Source organism: Sparus aurata, unplaced genomic scaffold, assembly GCF_900880675.1.
Source record: "Sparus aurata unplaced genomic scaffold, fSpaAur1.1, whole genome shotgun sequence".
Classification (NCBI taxonomy): Eukaryota; Metazoa; Chordata; class Actinopteri; order Spariformes; family Sparidae; genus Sparus; species Sparus aurata.
In genome coordinates, this window is record NW_022045102.1 from 208,725 (window position 1) to 233,482 (window position 24,758).

Here is a 24,758-nt window from a genome sequence, read left to right on the forward strand (position 1 = left end):
GCCCGTCATCCTTTGGGGCCAACTTCCGTGGGCTCTGCGTGGGGTCCGAGTCGTGTGGGGGGGCTTGGCCCCGTTCATAACTGCTTGCAGTTCTAGTATTAATAGTAATCACCCACTACTGCTGTAACAAAATAATTTCCCTGTCTGGGATCATTAAAGTAAATCTATCTATCTATCTATATAAAATATCATAGAATTGTGGGAAATGTAAATTTCAGGGAAAGGGCTCTCATTTTGACCCCCCCAAAATCTATACCATCGTTACGCCCTTGTCACAGACCAACAGTGAGAGGACAGAGACAGGACAGTCCTGGATCAGGTGTAGACTGGATCAGGATCAGAGAAGCAGGTGTTCAGCCGCTCCAACAGGGGGCAGCACTGACAGCACATGAAGCTGCTTCAGGACCAGGACCAGGATCAGGATCAAGACCTGGACCAGGACCAGGATCAGTTACTTTGGACCAGAATCCTTCCTGGATTCAAGGAAAGAAGAGACGATATGATCAACCTCAGTTACACCACGACATTAAAACTGGTGTGAACTGATCTGAGGTGTGAACTGGTTTGAGGGTATGGGTACTGGTCTGAGGTGTGGATATTGGTCTGAGGTGTGGGTACTGGTCTGAGGTGTGATCTGGTCTGAGGTGTGAACCGGTCTGAGGTGTGGGTACTTGTTTGAGGTGTGGGTACTGGTTTGAGGTGTGGGTGCTGGTTTGAGGTGTGGGTACTGGTCTGAGGTGTGATCTGGTCTGAGGTGTGAACCGGTCTGAGGTGTGGGTACTTGTTTGAGGTGTGGGTGCTGGTTTGAGGGGTGCTGGTTTGAGGTGTGGGTACTGGTCTGAGGTGTGAACTGGTCTGAGGTGTGAACTGGTCTGAGATGTTGGTGCTGTTTTGAGGTGTGGGTTCTGGTTTGACCTCGGGCCTTGGTATTGTAGTAGATGAATCCAGCCAGAGATAAGATCAGACCCAGGATCAGTCCAGACGCTCCGATGGCGATCTTGTTTCTCTCAGACTCAGGCATGGACGGGTCTGAGAGACAGACAGGTGAGAGAGACAGGTGAGAGAGACAGGTGAGAGACAGTCAGGTGAGAGACAGACAGGTGAGAGACAAGCAGGTGAGACACACAGGTGAGAGACAGACAGGTGTAGGAACACAAGCCGTTGTCTCTGCATCGTAAAGTGGTCTCATTTGGCCATGATTACCTTTAACTCAAATCGACTCCTTTTTCCAGCATATGGGACTGAAAGCCCCCATATCCTGGCCTGGCAAATCCTCTCCTCTCCACAGAGTGGGAAGATGTTGTTTTTCTTGCAATAAACAGATCACCAGAGATCTTCTTTGTAATTTACAACGACTAAAGCACATCTGGTCTGTTCCTCTTCCTCCAAAGAAGATGAACCCCTGTTCCTCAGGTCAAACAGGGTCAAGCCCGATAGAGTTTTCTTTGGTCACACCAAAAGGAAGAAGGACTGGTTTCTAACATAGATGTGGTGATTTAAGATGTTTTACTCTACGTTTCTCTCCCTCTGGAACATTCTCCAGTGGGGGAAGGCTTAATGGGAAACCTAATCTGTGTGTTCTTCTCCTCACATGTCCAACTGTTATTTACAATCGTTGTTGTTCCTGGGTCTGACATACCATTCGCCTTTTGCAGTCTTCTGTTCTCACCCTAATTCAAATAAGTCTTAAATAACAAATAAACTACATCTCAATTTCTTAAATTTAACGGATCCCGAAATAGAGTTAAGAAGGTCATTCAACAGATCTTTCTTATGTTATTGTGAAGCCCAAATGAAGTTTATTACTCAATAAGTTTGAGGTCAACAGAAACCACCTCCCCTTTGTCGATGGAGGAGAGATTTGAAGATCACCATTCCTTGTGTAATACTTGTATTATTTACCAGTTAAATGTCTGATATGTTTTGTAAAGATAGAACTACAAGGAATATGTATAAGTCCTTGGTTCTACTGTGTATTGTATACTTTATTGTCATATGTTGTATACTTAAGTGCTTCATGTTTTAATCAGGTTATAATTCTTTTGAATGACAAATGATCATTATCATGTTGCATCTTTTCACGAAGGCAAACATTCGACTTTTAAGATGGTGAAGTTTTGGGAAGGTTAAAACACGATTTCGAAATGTTAAATACAAATAGTATAGTTAGATTAACTTTTGGGAGCCTCAACTCAGATCACAGGAGGTGTGACACTGTCAGCCAGCCCCTGCTGCAGGCCATAAAAACAGACACTCTCCCCTGCTCTCATTCTCTCTCATTCTTCTTCTCTTCCACTCTCTTCTTCTCAGGACACGCTTTCTCCCTGTCCTCTTCTCCCCCTGCTTCTTCTCCTCCTCTTCTCTTCTCTTCTTTGTTTTTCATTTTTATTTTATTTTTATTTTTAAAGTAATCTTTACTTTTCTTTTTGCAACAAGCTCTAAGACAAGCGAATTGAATCCCTACTTTAAGTATTTTACTTTTCTTCAAGTTTTTATAGAGCAAATTCTTTTCTTTTTGATTTTATACTGTTAAAGTATCACCGCCTGATTCAGAAGAAGTTGAATTAGTTTCAGAATCAGAACTTGACTACCACTATTTGAAACCACCAACAAAAGTCTTTTTCAAGACTGTGATCGTCTGATGAAGAACGTTGCAAGCCTTGCAAAGAGTCCTACGAAAGAGATTTTGTGTGCTCCCCGCCGAGACCGACTCTGCCCCCAGCGCTCCCAAGGCGGAAAACCCCGCTGGGCCTTCGGACCAAGAGTCCCTCAACAGAGTACCGGCCTTCCCTCTGGCTACTGGACCAACGCGCCGTGCCGTGGTCCAACCCAGAACTCTCAAAGAGACCAAGCTTCAGTGCCTCCTGACGCCCAGACAAAACAGGCTGATCGTCTTCATACAGCTGGATCCCCACACGTGAGAATGAGTGGTGTCTAAAGTTCTGACTTCTGACTAAAGTTCTGACTTCTGTCAAAGTTCTAACTTCTATCTTATGAACTTAAGAGAATTAAGATTAGGGTCTCATAGTATTAAGAATTACTCCCGTGATATTTAATATATATAACCCGACCCTTTAACTTTACCATCTACCGACGGTCACACGACTTTATTACTTTCCTAATTGCAGTCTTTACATTTTCTGTTATCTGTTGTTCGTCTAAAATTGTCATGTCTTTTATTTTACCCAAATTATTTAGTCAATAAACATATAATCGTTTGTCTTTGTCTGGAACTTAATTTTAATATGGAGAACCGATGGATACGTGCAAAGAATTCACTACTTCAGAATATTGAGACTGAATATTGATTGATATTGAATAAATTGATTTTGAATGGACTCTAACTGTCCAAGCCAACTTGTACAGTTAAGTGTTTGGAATAATGTCCTCCGGATTATTCCAATAACTAAACACGGAGGTGGTGCCCCCTTTAACGAGTGTAATATTAATTGCTAGTGATAATAATCATACATATATCAAAGTAGTGTGTGAGCAGTGTCTTCTACATCATATATTTATGGTGCTGCCCATGTCAGGACCATACACCATAGTATCCTACACAGGTAAGGCAAGGCAAGGCAAGGCAAGGCAAGTTTATTTGTATAGCACAATTCAGACACAAGGCAACTCAAAGTGCTTTACAGGCACACACAAATTACATTAAAAGACATAAACATTTCATTTAAAAGACATTAAAAATTGCATAAAAAAATAAAAATAATAATAATAATAATAATAATAATAAAAATAAATAAAAATAGCATTTTAAGAACACAACAACATTAAGAGACAAACATCAAAACAAGTAGGCTAATATAGAGAAGCTTTAAAAGAAACAAGACTGTAGAGTCAGAGTAATAATGCAGTTCAAAGACTTGAATTGCTTCAGTTAAAAGCAGTGGCAAAAAGAAATGTTTTAAGTCTTGATTTAAAAGAGGTGAGTGTTGGAGCAGACCTGCAATTTTCAGGGAGTTTGTTCCAAATATGTGGCGCATAATAACTGAAAGCTGCTTCTCCATGTTTACTTCTGACTCTGGGGACTGAAAGCAGACCGGTACCTGACGATCTCAGAGGTCTGGATGGATCATAACGCGGCAGCAGATCAGAAATGTATTTTGGCCCGAAACCATTCAATGCTTTATAAACCAACAACAGGACTTTGAAATCTATTCTTTGATAGACAGGAAGCCAGTGTAAAGATCCAAGAACTGGAGTGATGTGATCTACTTTTTTGGTTCTTGTTAGGACTCGAGCAGCAGCGTTCTGAATCAGCTGCAACTGTCTGATGGACTTTTTAGGGAGTCCTGTAAGGACACCATTACAGTAGTCGAGTCTGCTGAAGATAAATGCGTGAACCAGTTTCTCCTGGTGAGAGACAGACATGTGAGAGACAGACAGGTGAGAGACAGACAAGCAGAGATATAGACAGGTGAGAGACAGACATGTGTGGCCAGGTCAACGAAGGAGGGGACGGGACACAAAAATATATTTTTTTTTTGTAGGATGTTTAATACCACGACTGCCCTCAAATGAGCACAGCATTAATTCTCTAATTTTGAGAGATTTGCTTGTAACAGTCAAATAAAAAAAGTAAAACAAATTCCTTCCAGTCTTTCCTGTCTCAGTACAAAACCAGCTAAACAAACCAAAACACAGGCAAAACAAACAACAGCAGTGGCCTATTCCTATGTAAACAGGAAATAAAATACATTAATTAACATTAATACATTTTAAGCCACTCTCATTTTATCAAACACATTTGACAGTACACATCAGTTAACTCTGTTAACTTCATGAATTAAATTAATAAACACCATGAATTAACTTTAATGTACACATTTATACATCTCATTGCAAAATATGTTTTTACTGTGACCTTTATTCAACTTACAGTACATTCAGAAAACAAAATCATGTGCTCACTTACTCTAGCTTATAGCTTGAGAGCCTCACCCCGCGCCTGGATGCAGCTCACATGCACACACGGCTCTCTGTCTCCCCTCTACATAGGTAACAACACACAGCTTCATAAATAACACTTTAACACTGAAAATGTAACTGTAACTAAGATTTCAGTACACTATATACCACTTACGCTGACCCGTGGTCGTCTAGGTGGCTCCCGACACACTGGAGACAACAAACAAACCCTCGACCGACGAGAAATAAACATGAAGTCTTCAGTCACATATGTCCGACAGACGGCTCAGTTACCAGTCCGCTCTAACCCTTTTACTCGGTCACGTACTTCCGCTGTAATACACGGTTCCAACGGTTCAACTCTTCACACTCTCTGACAGACAGAGATACCCATCTCCGCCATTGTTTACGTTAGGAAGACGACGGTTCGCGGGTGTTATCACGTCTCATGTGATTTCCTGATTCTCGCAAGATTCTTTACCTGGCTGGCCTTAAAGTGACAGAACACATTTTATTAGGGCACAGCTAACACAAAAGAAACACAGTAACCCCGGTTCACTTGGCTACACATGTGAGAGAGACAGACAGGCAAGAGACAGACAGGCAAGAGACAAACAGGTTAGACAGACAGGTGAGAGACAGACAGGTGAGACGGACAGGTAAGAGACGGACAGGTGAGAGACAGACAGGTAGAGAGACAGACAGGTGAGAGACAGACAGGTGAGAGACACACAGGTGAGATAGACAGGTGAGAGACAGACAGGTATTTACCCCAGTCAGTCACCAGAGGTTCCTTCAGGCTGGCGTGCTCCACCACACAGGAGATCTTCTCTCCAGACCTTCAACACAAACCAACACATCAGTACATCAGTGCACACTGACTGGACCTGATTTGACTGTTTGTCATCTGCAAATCACACAAGCTTTAATAATGTTTATTTGTCATTATTGTGAAGTATGAAGAGAACTGTGTAGGACATACACTACTGCTTGATAAAAAGGGGGTAATTAATCACTGGCGATTAATAATACACTCGTAAATGGGGCACCACCTCCGTTGTTTAATTCTTGGAATAATCCGGAGGACATTATTCCAAACGCCTAACTACACAAGTTGGCTTGGACACTTAGAGTCCATTCTAAATCAATTTATTCAGTCTCAATATTCTGAAGCAGTGACTTCTTTGCACGTATCCATCGGTTCTCCATATTAAAATTAAGTTCCAGACAAAGACAAACGATTATATATGTTTATTGACTAAATAATTCAGGGTAAAATAAATGAAATAACAATTTTAGACAAACAACAATGGATAACAAAAAATTTAAAGACTGTAATAAGCAAATTAATAAAGTTATGTGACCGTCGACAGATGGTAAAGTTAAAGGGTCGAGTTTTTATATATATTAAATATTACGGGAGTAATTTTTTATACTAACGAGACCCTAATCTCAATTCTCTTAAATTCACAAGATAGAAGTCAGAACTTAGAAGTCAGAACCTAGACAGAAGTCAGAACTTTAGGCCCCAACTCATTCTCACGTGTGTGGATTCAGCTGTATGAAGATGTTCAGCCTGTTTTTGTCTGGGAGTCAGGAGGTCCTGAAGCTTGGTTTCCTTGAGAGTTCTGAGTTGGACTACGGCACAGCACGTCGTTCCAATAGCCAGAGGGAAGGCCGGTACTCTGTTGAGGAACTCTCAGTCTGAAGGCCCAGTGGGGTTTCCGCATTGGGAGCGCTGGGGGCAGAGTTGGTCTCGTATGGGAGCATACAAAGTCTCTTTCATTGGCGACTCCTTGCAAGGCTTGTGAAGCAGACAATGACTGCAACGTTCTTCATCAAATGATCAAAGTCTTGAAAAAGACTTTTTCCTTGTTGTTTCAAGTGGTGGTTCTTAAGTTCTGATTCTGAAACTAATTCAACTTCTTCTGGATCAGGCGGTGATACTTAAACGGTATATTGAAAATTAAGAAGAAAATAATTTCATTCTGTTAAAAACTTGGATAAAAGTAAAGCACTTAAAGTAGTGGTTCAATTCGCTTTTCTTAGAGCTTGTTGCAAAAATAAAAGTAAAGACTACTTCAAAAAGAAAAAGAAAAGAAAAAAAGAGAGAAGAGAAGACAGAAGAGAAGGCAGACAGAAGACAGAAAGCAGAAGTAGAAGTCAGAAGTAACAGAAAAGAAGACAGAGCATGTCTCTCTGTTTTTATGACCTGCAGCAGGCAGACTGAAAAGGTTGGGCCGGCTGACAGTCACTACTTCTGTGTCCTGAGTTTAGGCTCACAAAAGTTTAATGTAAATAAACTATTGTTTAACCTTCCCAAAACTTCTCCATCATAAAAGTTGAATTTTTGCCTTCATGAAGAGATGCAACATGATTATGATCACTTATCATTCAAAAGAATTATAACCTGATTAAGACATAAAACAATAAAGTATACAACATAAAACAATAAAGTATACAATACACAGTAGGACCAAGGACTTATACATATTCCTTCTAGTTCTATCTTGACAAAACATATCAGACATTTAACTGGTAAATAACAAAAGTATTACACAAAGCAAAATGATCTTAAAAGTCTGTCCCCATCACCAAAGGGAGGGGCTGGTTTCTCCCAGACCTCAAACTCATTAAGTAATAAACTTCATATTAAACTTCATTTCTTCCCCCACTTCCTGTCATCTGATGTGGAGAGAGAGGACTCTATTGTGCTTAGTCGTTGTAACTTAATAAAAGTAGTTCTCTGGTGATCTGTTTATAGCACGAAAAACAACATCCTTTCGTTATGTTCATCCCAGAGGTGAAGTTCGGTGTGTCCAACGGAGAGACAGCAGTGTTTCGCAACGTCGTCGCTCAGAGCTAGACATGCAATTGCTCTGTTGTTGGTTGTATAAATCAACATAAGTGACTATATTCTGTCCCAGCTACAGAACAACAGAAGAGGCCGTTGTTGTGTTTCATTTTTAATGACAACATGCCGGTTGCGGTTCGTGTTAGCTTGTATGTGTGTGCTAACCACTTTACATCGGACTGCTTCAGTAACGAGGGTCAGAACAAAGCTGGCTTTGCCTCGACAGTGACCCTCGTAAAAGGATCAGTCTCAACCATACCGGACCCAGCAACTGCACCCGAGCCACCGATAAGTGTCGCCGCGGTTTGATAGTAATGTTAGTTGCCGACGAGTATGGTGAAGTCAGCTGGAAATTGGCTAACTAGTTAGCTCCACTTCGGTCTGCTATGCAATGGCGTTTGAAGCAAGTTTGATGTTAATAATATTATGATGGAGCTTGGTTGTCACAGTAGAAAGTCTGGAAACATGTGCAGACTGGAGACAGAGACGATGCGAACAGTGTATAATAGTTTGGAGACTGTGTTGGAGAAAAACACAGCTTTCGCTAGCTGTTAGCCATTAGTTACATGGTAACGTTAGTAACTGTAACAACACATACAAACAAACTAACATTATTTAGACACACTAACCATTCTGAAACGTCCTGCTGCAGCCGCAGAGTCTGTACTACTTCAGGAGCCTCTCCTTCTGGGTCAAACTGGTTCGGTTGAACGAAAAAATCTCTGCGAGCCATAGTGTTACATCCACCGTAAACATTAGCGCATGCTACCGTTAGCATAAGGGGCTTCCTCTCCCTGAAAGTGACGTAGCAGGCAAGGCTCCCCAAGTAGGCGTTGACAGACGGAGCTCATTAGCATTTAAAGGTGCAGGCACAGAAACAGAGTGCTGTGAACAGACCTCAGCAGACAGCTTTTAGACAGCCGGAATGCAGGACCACAGGATGTGTTTGGGGCAATGCATATCGAATAAAGAGTTGTTGGACCTCTGACAGCTGTGTGAAATTGATGAAAAACAGTATAATATGGGACCTTTAAAATCGAAATCAACCGAAATTAAGTCACAATCTCGAACCTCGAATTAAAAAATGGAATTGTGGGGGGAGGGCCACGTGATGCGAAGAGAGTGGGAGCGTGAAGACGGAGCTCCCGGACTGAGCATGCTTTTTTAACATCTCAGAAACACTGCCAAAATACGATTTTTGGACAAAAACACCCGAGAACAGACGAGTTTTGCGATCCAAACCTCAAACAAACAAGTCAAAACCGGAGACTGGCAGACGTGATAAGATGGCGAAAGGCGAAGAAATAGACAGCTTGGTGGCGAAGATAAGCGAAGGAGTGTTCACTAAACTCAGCTCCAGTCTGGATATTAAACTCGACCATATAGCCAAATCAGTGAGCTCTGTGTGCGAGAATGTAAAAGTTGTCGAGAGGAGGGTGGAAGAAGCAGAGCAGAGGATCTCCGATACCGAGGACACAGTGACGCAGCTGCTAGCTAAACTTGAGCACACCGAGGCGCGCCTGAATGAGGCTATCAACAGGCTGGAGGATCAGGAGAACCGGTCCAGACGCAACAACATAAAGATCATCAACCTACCAGAACGCACGGAAGGAGACAACGCCAAGGACTTCTTCGAGACGTGGCTGCCAAAAATCCTGAACCTCACGGTGAAAAACGACCGGATCAAGATGGACAGATGCCACTGCAGACCTGCACAACTCCGGACGGAGTCGACGAGACCAAGGATTGTCTACATTCGGCTTCACAACTACGCGGATAAGCAACTGGTCACGCAGCGGGAATGAAGCATGGGTGAAGTCGCCGTCTCCGGGAGCCGCATACATTTCTTCGAGGATTTCTCACCCGTGGTGGAAAAGAAGCGGTGTGAGTTTCTGGAGGTAAAGAAGTCTTTCCAAGCACTGGAGATCCCCTACAGGATGCACATCACTCATGATAACAAGGCTCAACTATTCAAAACTGCAGCAGACGCGGTGAGGTATGTTGAAGAGTTACATAAGGACAAGATTTGATGGACAAATTCAGTGGGATCCACATTTAAGTTAAATGAGTTCAGTTACGGACTGTGCCTATATAGAGTTTAAGTTGATAGCATGGATGTTTCAATTCAGTGGAATGGTCTATTTAGAGGTTAAGTCTGCTGGCATTAATAAGTAACACCATTATGATGTGTTTAAGGAAATAATGACTCCATTGCTCTTTTGGTTGATAGATTTATAATCTTATGTGTAATAAGGACAAGCTTATTAGCAATGAGGATTCATCCTAAGTTTTATGGCACATTCTCATTTGTCAGGAGTTAACCGTCAGAGAGCAAAGGGGTGATGCTGAACATACACCAATACCACAGGTAATAAGCAAAAATAGAAACACCAGTGATGATGTGTATACTGATTAACCGCTATCTCTGTAATATGTATATATTTCACATAGAGCCCGGGAGCTCTGTTCTATCCTACAAGTGTTTGGGTAGTTTTGATGTCCAGGAAGGAGGGGAAGAGGCTAGAGACCAAAAGGTTTCACATGTGCCCCACAGACAGGTTAATGATGCCACCAGACTAGACCCAGGCCTCCTTCAGTGACAATATGCCACCTAAGCAGAAGCCAGAAGTGAAGTCTGAGGAGGAGTGTATTACGCTCGCACAGGTGAATGATCTAATGCATCAACAGAGAGAGATGTTTTTAGCACTCTTGCAACAACAGCAAGAGAATTTTAAAGGTTTTGTCAAAAAAAATCTTGGACTCAACAAACACACGACTGGATGATATTTCAAAGGAAGTTCAAGAAATTAAAGCCAGTATTTATTTCACACAGAAAGAGGTCGATGACATCAAAATGGGTAACATTAAACAGACTGATCATTGTAAAGACATGCAATCTGAAATTTTCAAGATATGTGAGAGTCTGTTGGCCGTCACTGACAAGATGAATTATCTAGAAGGTCAGTCCAGAAGACACAACTTGGTCATAGATGGAATCGAGGAGACACCAGGAGAAACATGGGTTGATTCGGAGGAAAAGGTCAAGAAAGTCTTCATGGAGAAACTACAACTGCAGGGGATGATTGAGGTGGAGCGGGCTCACCGTGCAGGGAAACCTGTGTCAGGGAGTGACAGACCTAGGCCGATTGTCAAGTTTGTTAAGTACAAGGACAGATTAATGATTCTCCAGAGGGCCAAATACCTTAAAGGCTCCAAAATGTACATAAATGAGGACTATACAAGACCTAATGCCTAAGTTGAAAGCTGCTCGAGACAGAGGGGACATCGCTTTTCTCTGTCACGACAAGCTGATTATACATCCCCGCAACAGCACCCCAAGACAGCAGGGAGATGTTTAACCCCAGCAGGTATGCGCTGGAGCTGATTTCAACACCATCTTAACTGATCGAATAATTATAATTATATGGACTGCATTGATTCACATGACCCTGATGTCAATTCTTTAGCAGATTTCACAGAGAGTCTAATTCATGTAACTACTATAATGAAGATGAATTTCATATGTTAACTGGCAACTTAACCAGAAATTCCAATGTCTTCTCTACAATTCACTTAAATATACGCAGCCTTCCTAAGAATAATGATCAATTTATGCATTTCTTGTCAATGTTAAAACATGAATTTTCAATCATTGCCTTGACGGAAACATGGCTTTCTGATGAAAGTGTTGAGCTTTACAACATACCTCAGTACACTTTAGTATTTTCAAATAGGAAGGATAGAGCTGGGGGAAGAGTTGTTGTTTTTGTTCATAACAAATATCAGATTAAAGTAAGAAAGGATTTGAATTTAATCTCAAATGAAACTGAGGTTGAATCTGTCTTTCTGGAATTAATGTCTTGCCCTGTTTTTGGTGGCAGAAATGTCATAATTGGTTGTATTTATCGTCCACCTCATGCTGAAATTAATTATTTTAATGACACACTCACAGCTTCACTTGATGTTATTGATAAGGAAGGTAAACTTTGTTATTTGCTTGGAGATTTTAACATCAATCTTATCAATACTGAGAACCATTCTTCTACTGTTAATTTTCTAAATGTGTTATATTCATCTTATTTTTTTCCTCTTATTGACAAGCTAACCAGAGTGACCTGTAAAACAGCCACTCTCCATATCACTACAAGTAATAGTTTCAAACACAAGGCCCCCAACGTCAGAACAGGTTTCCGCATCTTTATGAAGATAACATCAAACGCTTTAGAGAAATGCTTGAAATAGTAAATTGGACTGATGTTTATGATCAGCACGATGCCAACAAAGCCTATCAATCTTTTATTAATCTGTTCAAGACCGTATTTAATGAGTGCTTTCCACTTGTAAGCTTCAAAATCAATAAAAGACATGGTTTTAATAAACCCTGGTTCGCTACTGGATTCTTAAAATCCTCAAGGAAGAAAAACAGATTATATAAAAGGTTTATTTCTAATCCAACTCCACAGAATTCTAACACATATAAAAAATATAGAAACAAGTTCACTTATTTACTTCGTATGGCAAAGATGAAATACTATTCTGACAAATTCAAAGAATCTACTAACAACATAAAAAATACATGGAATATTATTAGTGAACTATTAAACAAGAAAAAGGCACCTGCAAAATTGCCATCCCAATTTACTGATGGCAAGTCCACATTCTCCAATCTCTCTGACATAGCAAATGAATTTAATCATTTCTTTGTAAATGTTGGTAGCACCTTTGCCAAGAACATTTCTCCATCTAATAACTGCCCTACAGATAATATTACTGGTGTCTTCCCTGTCTTGCAAAACTTCGAACCGCCCACAGTTAATGAAGTGAACAACATCATTGTAAATCTTAATAATTCAGCAGGGGGTCACGATGAAATCAAGGCAAAGCTCCCAAAGGAAGTAGCTCCCTTTATTAGCAAACCTTTAGCACATGTCTTTGCTGTGTCACTGAAGACTGGGGGAGTCCCTAGTGATCTTAAAGTGGCAAAGGTCTTACCTCTTTTTTAAAGAAGACGAACCCGGTGTTTTTAACAATTATAGACCGATTTCTACTTTACCATGCTTTTCCAAGTTCCTGGAAAAGTTAGTTTACACAAGAGTTACTACACACCTCAATGATAATGACATATTGTACAAACACCAATATGGTTTTCGCAAAAAGCACTCAACATATATGGCTCTTTTGCAACTTATTGATACAATTTCTACAGCTCTGTACAAAAATATGTTTGCTATTGGTATTTTCTTGGATCTCTCAAAAGCGTTGACACAGTTGACCATGATATTCTTCTGTTAAAACTCCACCGATATGGTCTTCAAGAGGTTGTGATCAAATAGTTTAGTGATTACCTTTGTAACAGAGAACAATATGTGTGTATTAATGGTCATGAATCTAAGAAAGCAAAATTATACTATGGTGTGCCTCAAGCAAGGGCGTAGGAACCGGGGGGGGGACTGGGGGGGACGTATCCCCTCCAATATTGGAGTCAGACGCATTTATCCCACCCAAAATTATACCGCGGAGGAGAAAAATATTTTATTTTGAAATCTTTAACTAGCATGCTTTTATTTTGAAAGCGCAACACAGCGTCTTGTCCCGCCCCGCCCCCTCACTGCTCAGACAGTTTGGGAGGGGGAGTCTGCAGGCCACAGGCCAGAGGTTCAGATGGAAAGAGAGCAGCAGCTCATTTTAAGTGATTTCTTTCTCATGGGGAAGAAAAGAAAGAAAGGAAATGTGAGTTGGTAATAATTTTGTCCAGGAGGATAATTATATTTCCTGTCTAATGTTAGACTTGATGATGTTGTGATTCAACATCTAATAAGTACACTCTTGCTAGGTAAACGTTGTTACTATTAACGTTACTAGCCAACATTGGCTGGCGACTTTCCAGTAACATAACGGACAAAAATGATTTGACACTAAAAACGGAAATTTTTTTGAAAAATGACCCTTTAAATCTCACCTACTCGTGAGATTTTTGAAAAGAAAATCATTTTCAGAATTTCAGAATCAGAATCTAAGACATGAGACAAAATAGTGTAGAAGCTGACATTGCTGCTTGAAAATATGTTAACATCCTGAGCATTTCAGAAGTCAGTGAGCCACATGCCATGGAAGCTATTGAGAAATAATTCATAATATTTATCATAATAATTCATCATAATTTCTGCATATTAATATTCATATTAAATAGAGGAAGCACTAAAATACAATAACAATAGGTGTCTTACACTCCACTTTACTGATACAATCTGCAGCTGGTTTGGAGTCACTGGGTCACATGACATGAAAGATATTGTAAAAAACAGCAGTTATTTTGTATTAATATATTCATGGTAAGTAATTTAATGACGGTCCCTAAATCAGTCTCCAGTGATTCAGCGCGGGGCTCTGAGAGGTGAGCTGACCGTCCTCCTGCTGCTGACACTGGGAGAACCTCAGTAAAGTCTCAGCTGGACCCGAGTGAATATCCACAGAATATCCAACCTGAAACTAACTTCACCCCGGTTCGATGAGTCGCCTGTTGCAGCCTTTGAATAGGATGACGAGGATTTCAGTCACTCAACTTCAACGGTACAAATAGCAGTAATGACAATAATAATCGATTTCAAGATAACTTGGGGTGTGGTGCTTTCACTGTGTGCAACTTAAATTCCCCATTCGCTCGTGATATTAAACCGACAAAAATCACGTCATTATCAAAATCAAATGTCATTATGTTTATCAATACCCGACCGACCGTGCCTTGCGCAAGCCCCCCCCCCCCCCCCCCCAAAAAAAAAAAGAAAAACAGATTTGCATGATTCACGAGAGCCTCATTTTCAGGTCGGAAAAGCCGGATTGCGGGATTTATCAGGAACAATCACACACCTGCTCATCCACACAGGCAGGCCAGGGTTGCCAGATACTGCAACAAATATAGGGACACAATCTTACTTGTTTCCTTTACTGTAAAATCGGGAGATTAACGGGAGAAATTACTGACCGGGAGCATCGAGGGAGATAGGGTTAAAAATCGGGAGTCTCCCGCGTGAATCGGGAGAGTTGGCAACTATGTAGTAGCGTTATACATCTCCCACATCTAGAAAGGAGTTAGTCTGTCTGTGTGTTTTTTCGCTTGTTCTTTACATTCCCGTCAGTATTTTTCTATACCTTATTCATCTCCACTGCTGTCATATTAGAGATCAGATGAAGTTCAGCTTGAAACTAACACTGGTGAGGGTGATGCAGGGAGAGCCAGCACTGTAGAGATGCAGGTAGGTGCTGTTATGAAGGGTGAGGTGATTTTAGTTTGTTGATCATGAGAGGAAGGTTTGAACATGATAACAAGTGAACATGGTTGAATTTAAACAATAATATAACTAACATGATTTTAATATTGCACTAGCTTTCCCATCAGTATTTTTCTATACCTTATTCACCTAACCTTAAAGAGTGTTCAGAGCAGGGACAGACAGCTGAGAGACACTGAAGTCAGGGGGCGGGTTGCAGGTATTGATAAACATAACGACCACTCAACGCTGTCAATGTTGTTTGCCTCTGATTCATGTTTTCAGGTCACTCCTAACTTCACGTTAGTTTTAGGTTAGATATTCACTCGGGTCCAGCTGTGACTTTACTGAGTTTCGCCCAGTGTGAGCAGCAGGAGGACGGTCAGCTCACCTCCAGAGCCGCGCGCTGAATCGCTGGAAACTGATTTAGGGACTGTCGTTAAATTACTTACCATAAATATATTAATACAAAATAATTGCAGTTTTTTCAATATCTATCATGCCATGTGAACCAGTGACTCCAAACCAGCAGCAGATTGTATTAGTAAACTGGATGAATGAGACACACCTTTTGTTATTGTATTTTAGTGCTTCCTCTATTTTATATGTCATGTGACCCACTGGCCTCTGAAACAGATTCTGTTTCCATAAAAATATATAATAATAAAGAAAATAATGGTAAAAAAAGTTCTCTAATGCTCAAGAGGTTAACATGTTTTCAAGCAGTAATGTCAGCTTCTACACTATTTTGTCTCATGGCTTAGATTCTGATTCTTAAATTCTGAAAAGGATTTTTTTTTCCCAAAAATCTCATCAGTAGTCACCATTTAAAGGGTTATTTTTCAACATTTTTTTCCGGGGGGGCACGCCCCCGGACCCCCCTACTATTGCTACGTTACCGACTCAGAGCACCACTGCTACAAAACAATCTAGGAGAAACACTGTCTTCTTTTGGACGTGTGGGGTGAACTATTTCTTTCTTAGCTGAAGCTGACAACTTTACAAAATAAAGTAAAGAGAGACATAGTGGAGTTGTACATATTTTCCTACTTTTTTGTCCTTTGCCAATCACACCTATGATAAAAGATCTGTCAGGTTTCCGATATGTGTCCCCCCCAATGTTAAACTCATTCCTATGCCCCTGGCCTCAAGGGTCAATTCTTGGGCCCCTTCTGTTTTTGATTTTTATTAATGATTTCGCTGTAATGTCTGAGTCTTCTCTGCCCATTTTATTTGCGGATGATCCTAACTTTTCCATGTCTCACCCTGACTTTGGATGTCTAATCAGAAATGCCAATACCACGCTGGAATACGCCTCAAGATGGTTTCAAATGAACAAGCTTTCCTTGAATGTAAACAAATCAAATTATATACTTTTTAGAAACAAAAATAAAACTCTTCCTAAGCAGGACTCAAAGCTGCAAATTAATAACATTGAAATCAAACAAGTCTCCTGTGCAAAATTTCTTGGTGTATTAGTTGATGAAAGATTATCTTGGGGAAACTGTATTGAGCATGTATGCAAAAAAATTATGAAGTCCTATGGCATTATCAGAAGAGTCTCTTCCTTAGTTAATCAGTCCTGTCTTATGACATTATATCACAGTTTAATTTATCCATATTTGACATACTGTAACATTGTTTGGGGTGCTTCATATTCCTCATACCTTAATCAGCTACTCTCAATTCTTGAGAATGATTTCAAATTCCACTAATCAAGCGCCATCTGCACCCTTATTTAGCAAATTTAAACTTTTATCAATTTTTTTCTATTAATATATTTCAAACATGTCTGTTTATGTATGAATTCATTCATCACAAACACGACATTCCAGGCACTTTTCATAAGTTTTTTTTGTTATCATCAGATATTCACTTTTATTCAATGAGAGGTCTGAAGAATTTTCATTTACCTCTTTGTCGTACCTCCAGGCATAAATTCTTTATCAAATTCCATGGACCCCGACTCTGGAACTCTTTAGATAGGTCTCTTAAGCTTATATCATCCTACAAAATGTTTAGGACTAGTCTAGTGAGGTATTTTCTATCCAGGCAAAATAATACTCATGTCTAGTATAACTGAGCTAAGCTTTTTTTCTTCTTTTCTTTTTTATTAGTTAATCTGTTTTAGTGATTTTGTATTGAGGGGGAGGATTTTATATAAGCCCTGTGGGCTTCTTTTCCTCTCCTGCACAAATATTTGCCTTTGTATTATGAAGTATGATTCAGTTTTTTTATCATTGTGCATATGAATAAATAGAAAAAAAAAATGTTACAGCAGGTATGTATGTGGTTAAGTTTTTTTTTTCTTTTTTTCTTTTTCTTTTTTCTTGTTATCAGTTTTGTATAATCATTGGTTCTCATCTAGCACCACCAGAAAGGGATATTCATTTGTACTGGGTGGGCTGAGGTTGGGTTTGGCCAGATTGATGTTAGGACAGGGACTTTCTATAACAACAAAGAAGAGTGGTAAATGTCAGGTATAAATAGTATCAAGTTCTGTACTTACAATGTGAAAGGGATTCATCGTCCAATTAAGCGGAAGAAAATTTTAACCTTTCTCAAAAAAGATAAGGTACAGATAGTCTTTCTACAAGAAACACACTTAGTGGATAAAGAGCATATGAAACTAAAGAGGGATTGGGTATGCCAGGCTTATTATTCATCATTTTCCTCTAACAGTAGAGGAGTCGCTATCTTGATACATAGGAACACCCCGTTTGTACTTCCAGGGCTTGACGCTAAGCTTTTTTCCAACTAGCACTGTGCTACCATGCTGAAAAATTAAGTAGCACACAACATTTTTTAGTAGCACAATGAAAATTCAGCAATTTTGGTAAAAAACGTCATTTTCAAACAAATAAAGTACTTATTTAGCCTAATCCTAACCCTGTAGACTCATTTTTAATGTTATAACTGGCTTGTTGCCTTAACAAAAACCAGGAAAGACAAACAATGCAAATGTGTGTGTGAAAATATAACATTTATTACAACCGACCAGGAAAGTTCAATAATTCATTAAGTCCAGGTCCAGCTAAAACCATTTAAACTGGAAGAATGTCCCAGAAAATTTTTTAAAAAGACTTTATTTATTGAAATTGTTCCCATTTAATTGTTTAGAGAGTCTGTCCCTGCAAAATCAGTATGATCTAGCAATGATGGCAAAAAGTAATAAGGGTTTGTGTAATAAAGTATTACATTTCAAAATTGAAATTACAACATATTCAATATTTTTAGATGTATCATTTCCCTCAATCCTATAATTCTGTTATCATTTTTCAGGTGATTGATGTTCTGAAAGCACTGTACAAACAATACCATTATTTCTCCCGAAGTGGAGGGATCAGTCTACCTGGCTGAACCACCGCGACGGCGTAATGTATTGTTAAGTATGTTGGCAGTTTCCGGTGAAGGCTGACCGCGGTGGATCATTTTTTAAAGGCACCTATAATAACCACACCCTGACATGTACATGTGACATCTGTCTTGATTCATTTAATTTAACTTAAAATATGGACAACTGACTGCATAATATATGAATCAGAAACAGAAATGCTTTACAGCAGCTCCCATTCAAAGTCAAGAATATGCAGAAAAATAGTAATAATAATAATCTATATATATATATATATATATATATATATATATATATATATATATATATATATATATATATATATGCTGCATATTTATAATAGAAGCCTACTGCAACTTTTTTTTTTTTTACCATTAAATGTTATTTCATACATTATCATAATCTATAATGTTCTGTCATGGAGTACATCACTTCACTGCTAACAGAAAAGAAAGCAGCTCACTGCCAGTTGCAGCTTCTTATCTTGATCTGCAGTCTTTGTTAATTTTTTGTCATGATTGTTATTATTAGTACCCATCAAAAATCACAGTTACATGTCAGGATGTGGTTATTATAGATAGATTAAATATTTAACTGTCATGTATCACAGTGACAGCGTTACATACATTAGCAGCTGTAAACACATAAAAACATTATAAAACACATCATGTGGTCCCCTTTAAACGCTGGGTGCAGGTGTATATTTTCGATAAATAACCGCCGGTTCCAAATAAAAGTCTAATTTATTTTGAAAAAACATCAAGGAAGAAGACGCGACTGACCACTGACACTGCACGTTTTCCTTCTTCGCCTTTGTCACATGTTGTGCCCAGAAGGATGCCAGAGAATTCACAGAGAAGCTGGAGAAGTTTGTGACATTTTCATCCTGGATTTTTGTGAGGAGGGAATTAAACGCCTGTCCCAAATAAACGCCTGGTCTGTTAAGTGATTGAAACAAATAAAAGCCCGGCTATTAATTGGTATTTTACGGTAGATCCCGCCTCACCAGCACGAGCTGAACAATAAATCTAACATAGCAAGAGAGGCGGGACTTAAGGCAGAACAGCCAATCATCAGCCGGTCAGTCCCAAAGCCGGTGTCATGTTTCAAGCAGCAACAGGAGAGGGAGGGGGAGAGGAGGCAGCTGCAGCGAGAGCAGACACAGAGCGACCGGAGAAACTGAGCGACTGTAGTGAGGCGTTTGTGCAAAACTGCGGACAAACGGCAGAAAAAGTGTGTGTTTTACTGCTCAGTGCTCGCGTAAACAGCAAAACGGTGCATGCACTACAGTTTCTGTCGGAGTCGCACTGATGCGACTGAATTTTCTATTCGCACTGGAAATAATCAACTCGCAAATGCGAGCAAAACAGTCGCACTGTCGAGCCCTGACTTAATACATGTAAAAAAGACCCTGAGGGTAGATATGTCCTGGTCCATGGCACTATCCATGATACACATGTCACTATGATGAGCATATATGCCCCCAATTCACCACCCTCCTCATTTTGGACAAGGGTAGCAGCGGAACTGGAGGAATACAAATGTTCTTTTACAGTGCTGGGCGGGGCTTTCAATTGTTGTTTGGACAATAAATTAGACCGGTCTCCAGTAGATGCACCTAGAAAATTGAGTACGGGTGTCTCACTTGTTAAAATGCTAGAGGATATCGATTTGATAGATGTATGGAGAACCGTTAACCCATCAGTCAAAGATTTTACATTTTATTCTCCTCCATTCAACTCCTATTCTCGAATTGATTATTTTACTGTACCGCCACAGATTATGGGACAAGTGCTTACATGCTGTATAGGGTCTAGCCATATGAGCAACCATGCTCCAGTGTTTCTTGAAATTATCATAAATGAAGCCACACCTGGAACACGGAGGTGGCGATTCGCGTCATATCTACTTAGTGATAAGGACAAAGACGGAAACAGAGATAAATTCATTTTTTGAGAGGAATGATAATAGTGATACGAACCCTGAATATCTTTGGGAATCTGCAAAAGCTTATCTCCGAGGATTCACAATGTCATATATGTCGCATCGGAAAAAACACTGCTGGAAATGAACTGGAACGAGACTTAAAAGACAGCAGAGTCAGATCACAAATCTAGGCCTACTAAAGCAAACCTTATTAAAATACAAACAATTAGAGCGGCGTTGAATTCAATTCTGGATGAGAAAGCGTCAAGGTCATTATTTTACCAGAGACAACGACTGTATGAGTATGGAAACAAACCTAGCAAATACCTGGCACGCCTACTAAACCAAAAGCAGAGTAACAACACTATAGCAGGGATTAGAGATTCAGAGGGAAAAAGGCATTTTGATAAGAAAACCATTAGCTCTGTCTTTGTATCCTTTTATAAGTCATTGTATAAATCGGACAACAATAGCACCAAAGAGGAACTCGACAATTTTTTCTCCAAAATTAAATTGCCAACATTAACGGAAGAACATCAGAAATTTCTGGGGAAATCCATCCAGGAGAAGGAAATATTAGAGACAATGGCTGTAATGCGCAGTGGGAAATCGTCGGGCCCAGATGGGTTCCCGGTGAAATGGTTTAAATCCTTTAAAAATAAGATCACTCCTTACTTAGCCAGGACCTACGACCACAGTTTCACCATCACGCGCCGTCTACCAGAAACAATGTCACTGGCCAACATCTGTCTGATGATGAAAAAGAACAAGGATCCTGAAGACCCAGCCTCTTATAGGCCCGTATCACTCATTAATGTAGATGCGAAAGCGGCTGTTATCACTAATTCTTATTGCTCAGATCCTTTTCCATTGCAGCGCCCACCGAGCCCTCTCCTGTTCGCATTAGCTATCGAGCCCTTTGCAAAACTCATAAGAACTACCTCGTTGATTAAGGGCTTTAATGTTAAAGGCACAGTACATACAATTTTGCTGTATGCAGACGATGTCCTTCTCTACTTAGAGGACATAGACAGCACAATTCTATGTCCAATCGATTATCTACAAAAAATTGGACACATATTAGGTTTAAGGTTAACTTATCTAAAACTGAAGCCATGCCCATTGGTGCATTGACAGGCTCAGCTCCACCCAGTGGCTTTCCTTTTCACTGGTCAACCAAGGAAATAACATATCTTGGAATGAGGATTGGCCCCTCTCTTAGGAAACTGGTTAAGCTCAATCTACAACCTATCATAACACGCATTAAGGAGGATTTACATAGATGGGGAACCTTGACTGTTTCCTGGTTAGGTAGGATAAGCGTGCTCAAAATGAATATATTACCCAGACTGCTGTATCCTCTACAGATGATGCCAAATTCAATCCCTAATAGCTTTTTCATAGATTTGGATCAGGTCAGAATGAAGATAACCAAGTTGCAGAGAAGCAAAGACCAAGGGGGCCTTGGAGTTCCAAACATTCGACTATACTATTGGGCAGAACAAATGTGGTACATATATGAATGGGTGAATCCAGACGTTACAAATACATGGATTGATATGGAGTCTAGAAACTGTGGCATGTTGTCACTGAAAGATTGCCCCTTTGTAAACCACGAGAAAGTGAAACTGGAGGTTCAAAATAACTTCATTGTTCTGAACACAATGAATACTTGGAATAAGATCAAGGTTGGTTTTAAACTTAAAAAGCATTTTTCACTCCTGGCCCCAATATGGAGAAATCCAGATTTTTCCCCCTCATGCCAAGATATAGTGTTCAGACTCTGGCAGGAGAGCGGTCTAGACCGGCTTGCAAAACTTTATGAGGGGGGAATATTGGATTCATTTGAGGGCTTGAAGAGCAAATATTCTTTGCAACAGTCTCACTTTTTTCGGTATTTGCAAATAAGGCATTATCTATCAAAAAACGTACGTGCTGTAAACACATCTTTCTTGGAAGACCTCCTCAACCAAACCATGCCAAAGAGATTTATTTCTTGCATTTATGAAACCTTTGGTTTACATCTGAACTACTCTACTGACCATATTCGAAGGCAGTGGCAGACTGACTTAAAATGTGAAATAACAGACAATGCATGGCGATTGGTCATAGAAAACACACACATGATTCTGTGTTGTAATATTGATAGAGAGAGACAATTTAAAATATTACACAGGCTTCATTGTACACCATGGTTGAGGAGCCGACTGGGTTCAAATTCTTCTACATGTATTAAATGCAACTCTGAAACAGGTACATATGTTCATATGCTCTGGACATGTATAAACATACACGTTTTTTGGAAAGAAGTGAGGGACGAAGTGGCATCCCTGATTGGGTATGACTGGCAGCTGTCACCTCTTCAGTGTGTTCTGGCAGCTAGGGTGGACAGTGCACGAAACAACTCTAATGCTAAACTGATTGGAATACTCTTGTATGCATCGAGAAAGACCATTCTCAAGCTCTGGATTTCTAAGGACACCCCTTCACTGGACGATTGGTATAAGGAGGTACTGAGAATACTCCCTCTGGAAAGACTGACCTACACCATTCATGACAATGTGGACGGTTTTATTAAGATCTGGCAACCAGTACTGGACACGGTGGACCCTTCTAATTTGAACTTTGTCCTATCTGTTTAATGACAATGAAGCTGGCTACAGCTTATTATAGTATTAAGAATGTAAAGGTATTATCCCGGTGGTGTGTGTGTGTGTGTGTGTATGTGTGTGTGTGTAATATATATATATATATATATATATATATATATATATATATATATATATATATATATATATATATATATATATATATATATATATATATATATATATATATATTTTCATTTTTATTTATTTATTCTATTTTATTTTATTTTGTCTTTTTGTCTTGTCTGTATGTTTGTCAGTCCTGATGTAGTTGTGTGTTCTTGTTGTTAACGTAGTTCAGTTGAAATGATAAAATGATTTAAAAAAAGGAAAAGGGGGTTCTGTGTATGTAGAACTGAAATGTGAATATGTGTTGACAGAACTCAATAAAAAGATTTTAAAAATATTTTTTTTTTAAATGGAATCGTCGATGCTGCCACACTTCCATGTCACGTCCGGTCTGCTTGCCAAGCAAAAAACACACCCGTGTTGAAGTGCTACGAGTCAACCTCCTCTAACTTAGCTACTAGCTAAGCCAGTAGCTATTAGCTACAGCCAGCCAAATGACAGCATGGTGTTACATCGTTCCTGTTGTCGGGAAGCACAGGGGAGATGGTTTCCTCCAGGGCCGAAGTTTATGTTTACCTTTGGGGTGAACCCCTTTCATGTGTTAAGCTGGTCGGGAAATAATACCAGGGAGCTTTGCTGTATCTAGCTGTCGCCTTTATTCACAGCCAGACTGAAGCCTGTACTGTACACTTAATTGCTGTCGCTACTCCTGCTACTCCTTTCACTTCTCCTTCCTCTCCCATTCATTCACTGACCGCACGTACGCATGCTCCCTCACTCTCGCTCGCCCACACACACCTCAAGCACCACAATGGCAACTGCAGATGCGGAACAGAACTTGAACCCCCTCCTCTTTCACTGAAGTCCCCAGTGTGAAAGTATTTTGGATTTCCAGTGAGTTATGTTCAAATCAAATCAAATCAACCTTTATTTATATGGCGCTTTTCATACAGAAAAGTATCGCAAAGTGCCTTACAGAGATGTACAGACAGCAGAAAAAGAGAAACATCAAATAAAATCAGGAGAAGAAAGTTAAAAGAACCCAACCCTCCCACCCCCACAGTCATGCACAGAGACATACACAAATATATACACACTCATACATACACTCACACATACGCACACAGACACGCAGACACACACACTCACACCTACACAAACACTAGCTGTCACTACAGAGACATGGCTGGGCAGCGAGACCTGAGGCGCAGAGGAAGCTACCTTTAGGGGGGGCCAACCACACTGAGAGAGATCCCCGTCCAAGGTCGCAGGGAGCGCCGCCACAGAGACCACCCCAACCCGGGCAGACAGGAGGCCCCGCACCAAGGTGCAGAGCCCTCGAGTCGCCCGGGCCGGAACTGTCCACGGGACAGCACCCCCCGCGGCCAGACCAGGGACAACTCCCAGTCTGGCAGGCCCCCATGAGGAAACACTGGAGATTAAAAACTGATTGCCTAAACAGTAAAGGGTTAAAATATGGGTTAAAATATAGAGGCTAAAAACATGAGGGACTAAAACATAAAAGCATAGAGGCTAAAAACACGAGGGATTAAAACATAAAAGCATAGAGGCTAAAAACACGAGGGATTAAAACATAAAAGCATAAGAGCATAAGACATGAGAGACTATAAAAAATAAAAGCATAAAGGCTAAAACACGGGAGAGATTAAAACAGTAAAAAAGGATAAAAAGTGCTCTGATTAGCACAGCCTAAAAGG

At 40.1% G+C, this 24,758-nt stretch overlaps 1 protein-coding gene across 1 annotated transcript in view; it reads right to left on the bottom strand.

Moving 5' to 3' along the window:
- Positions 1-335: 335 nt before the first annotated feature.
- Positions 336-24,758, bottom strand: part of LOC115577573 (HLA class II histocompatibility antigen, DQ beta 1 chain-like) — a 35,032-nt gene continuing 10,609 nt past the window's right edge. Inside the window, exons 4-6 of the mRNA XM_030410454.1 lie at positions 5,692-5,759; positions 916-1,029; positions 336-473 (exon numbers count right to left, since the gene is read on the bottom strand). Coding sequence (XP_030266314.1) covers positions 448-473; positions 916-1,029; positions 5,692-5,759 — 208 coding nt within the window. The 3' untranslated portion in view covers positions 336-447. The remainder of the gene's footprint in view (positions 474-915; positions 1,030-5,691; positions 5,760-24,758) is intronic.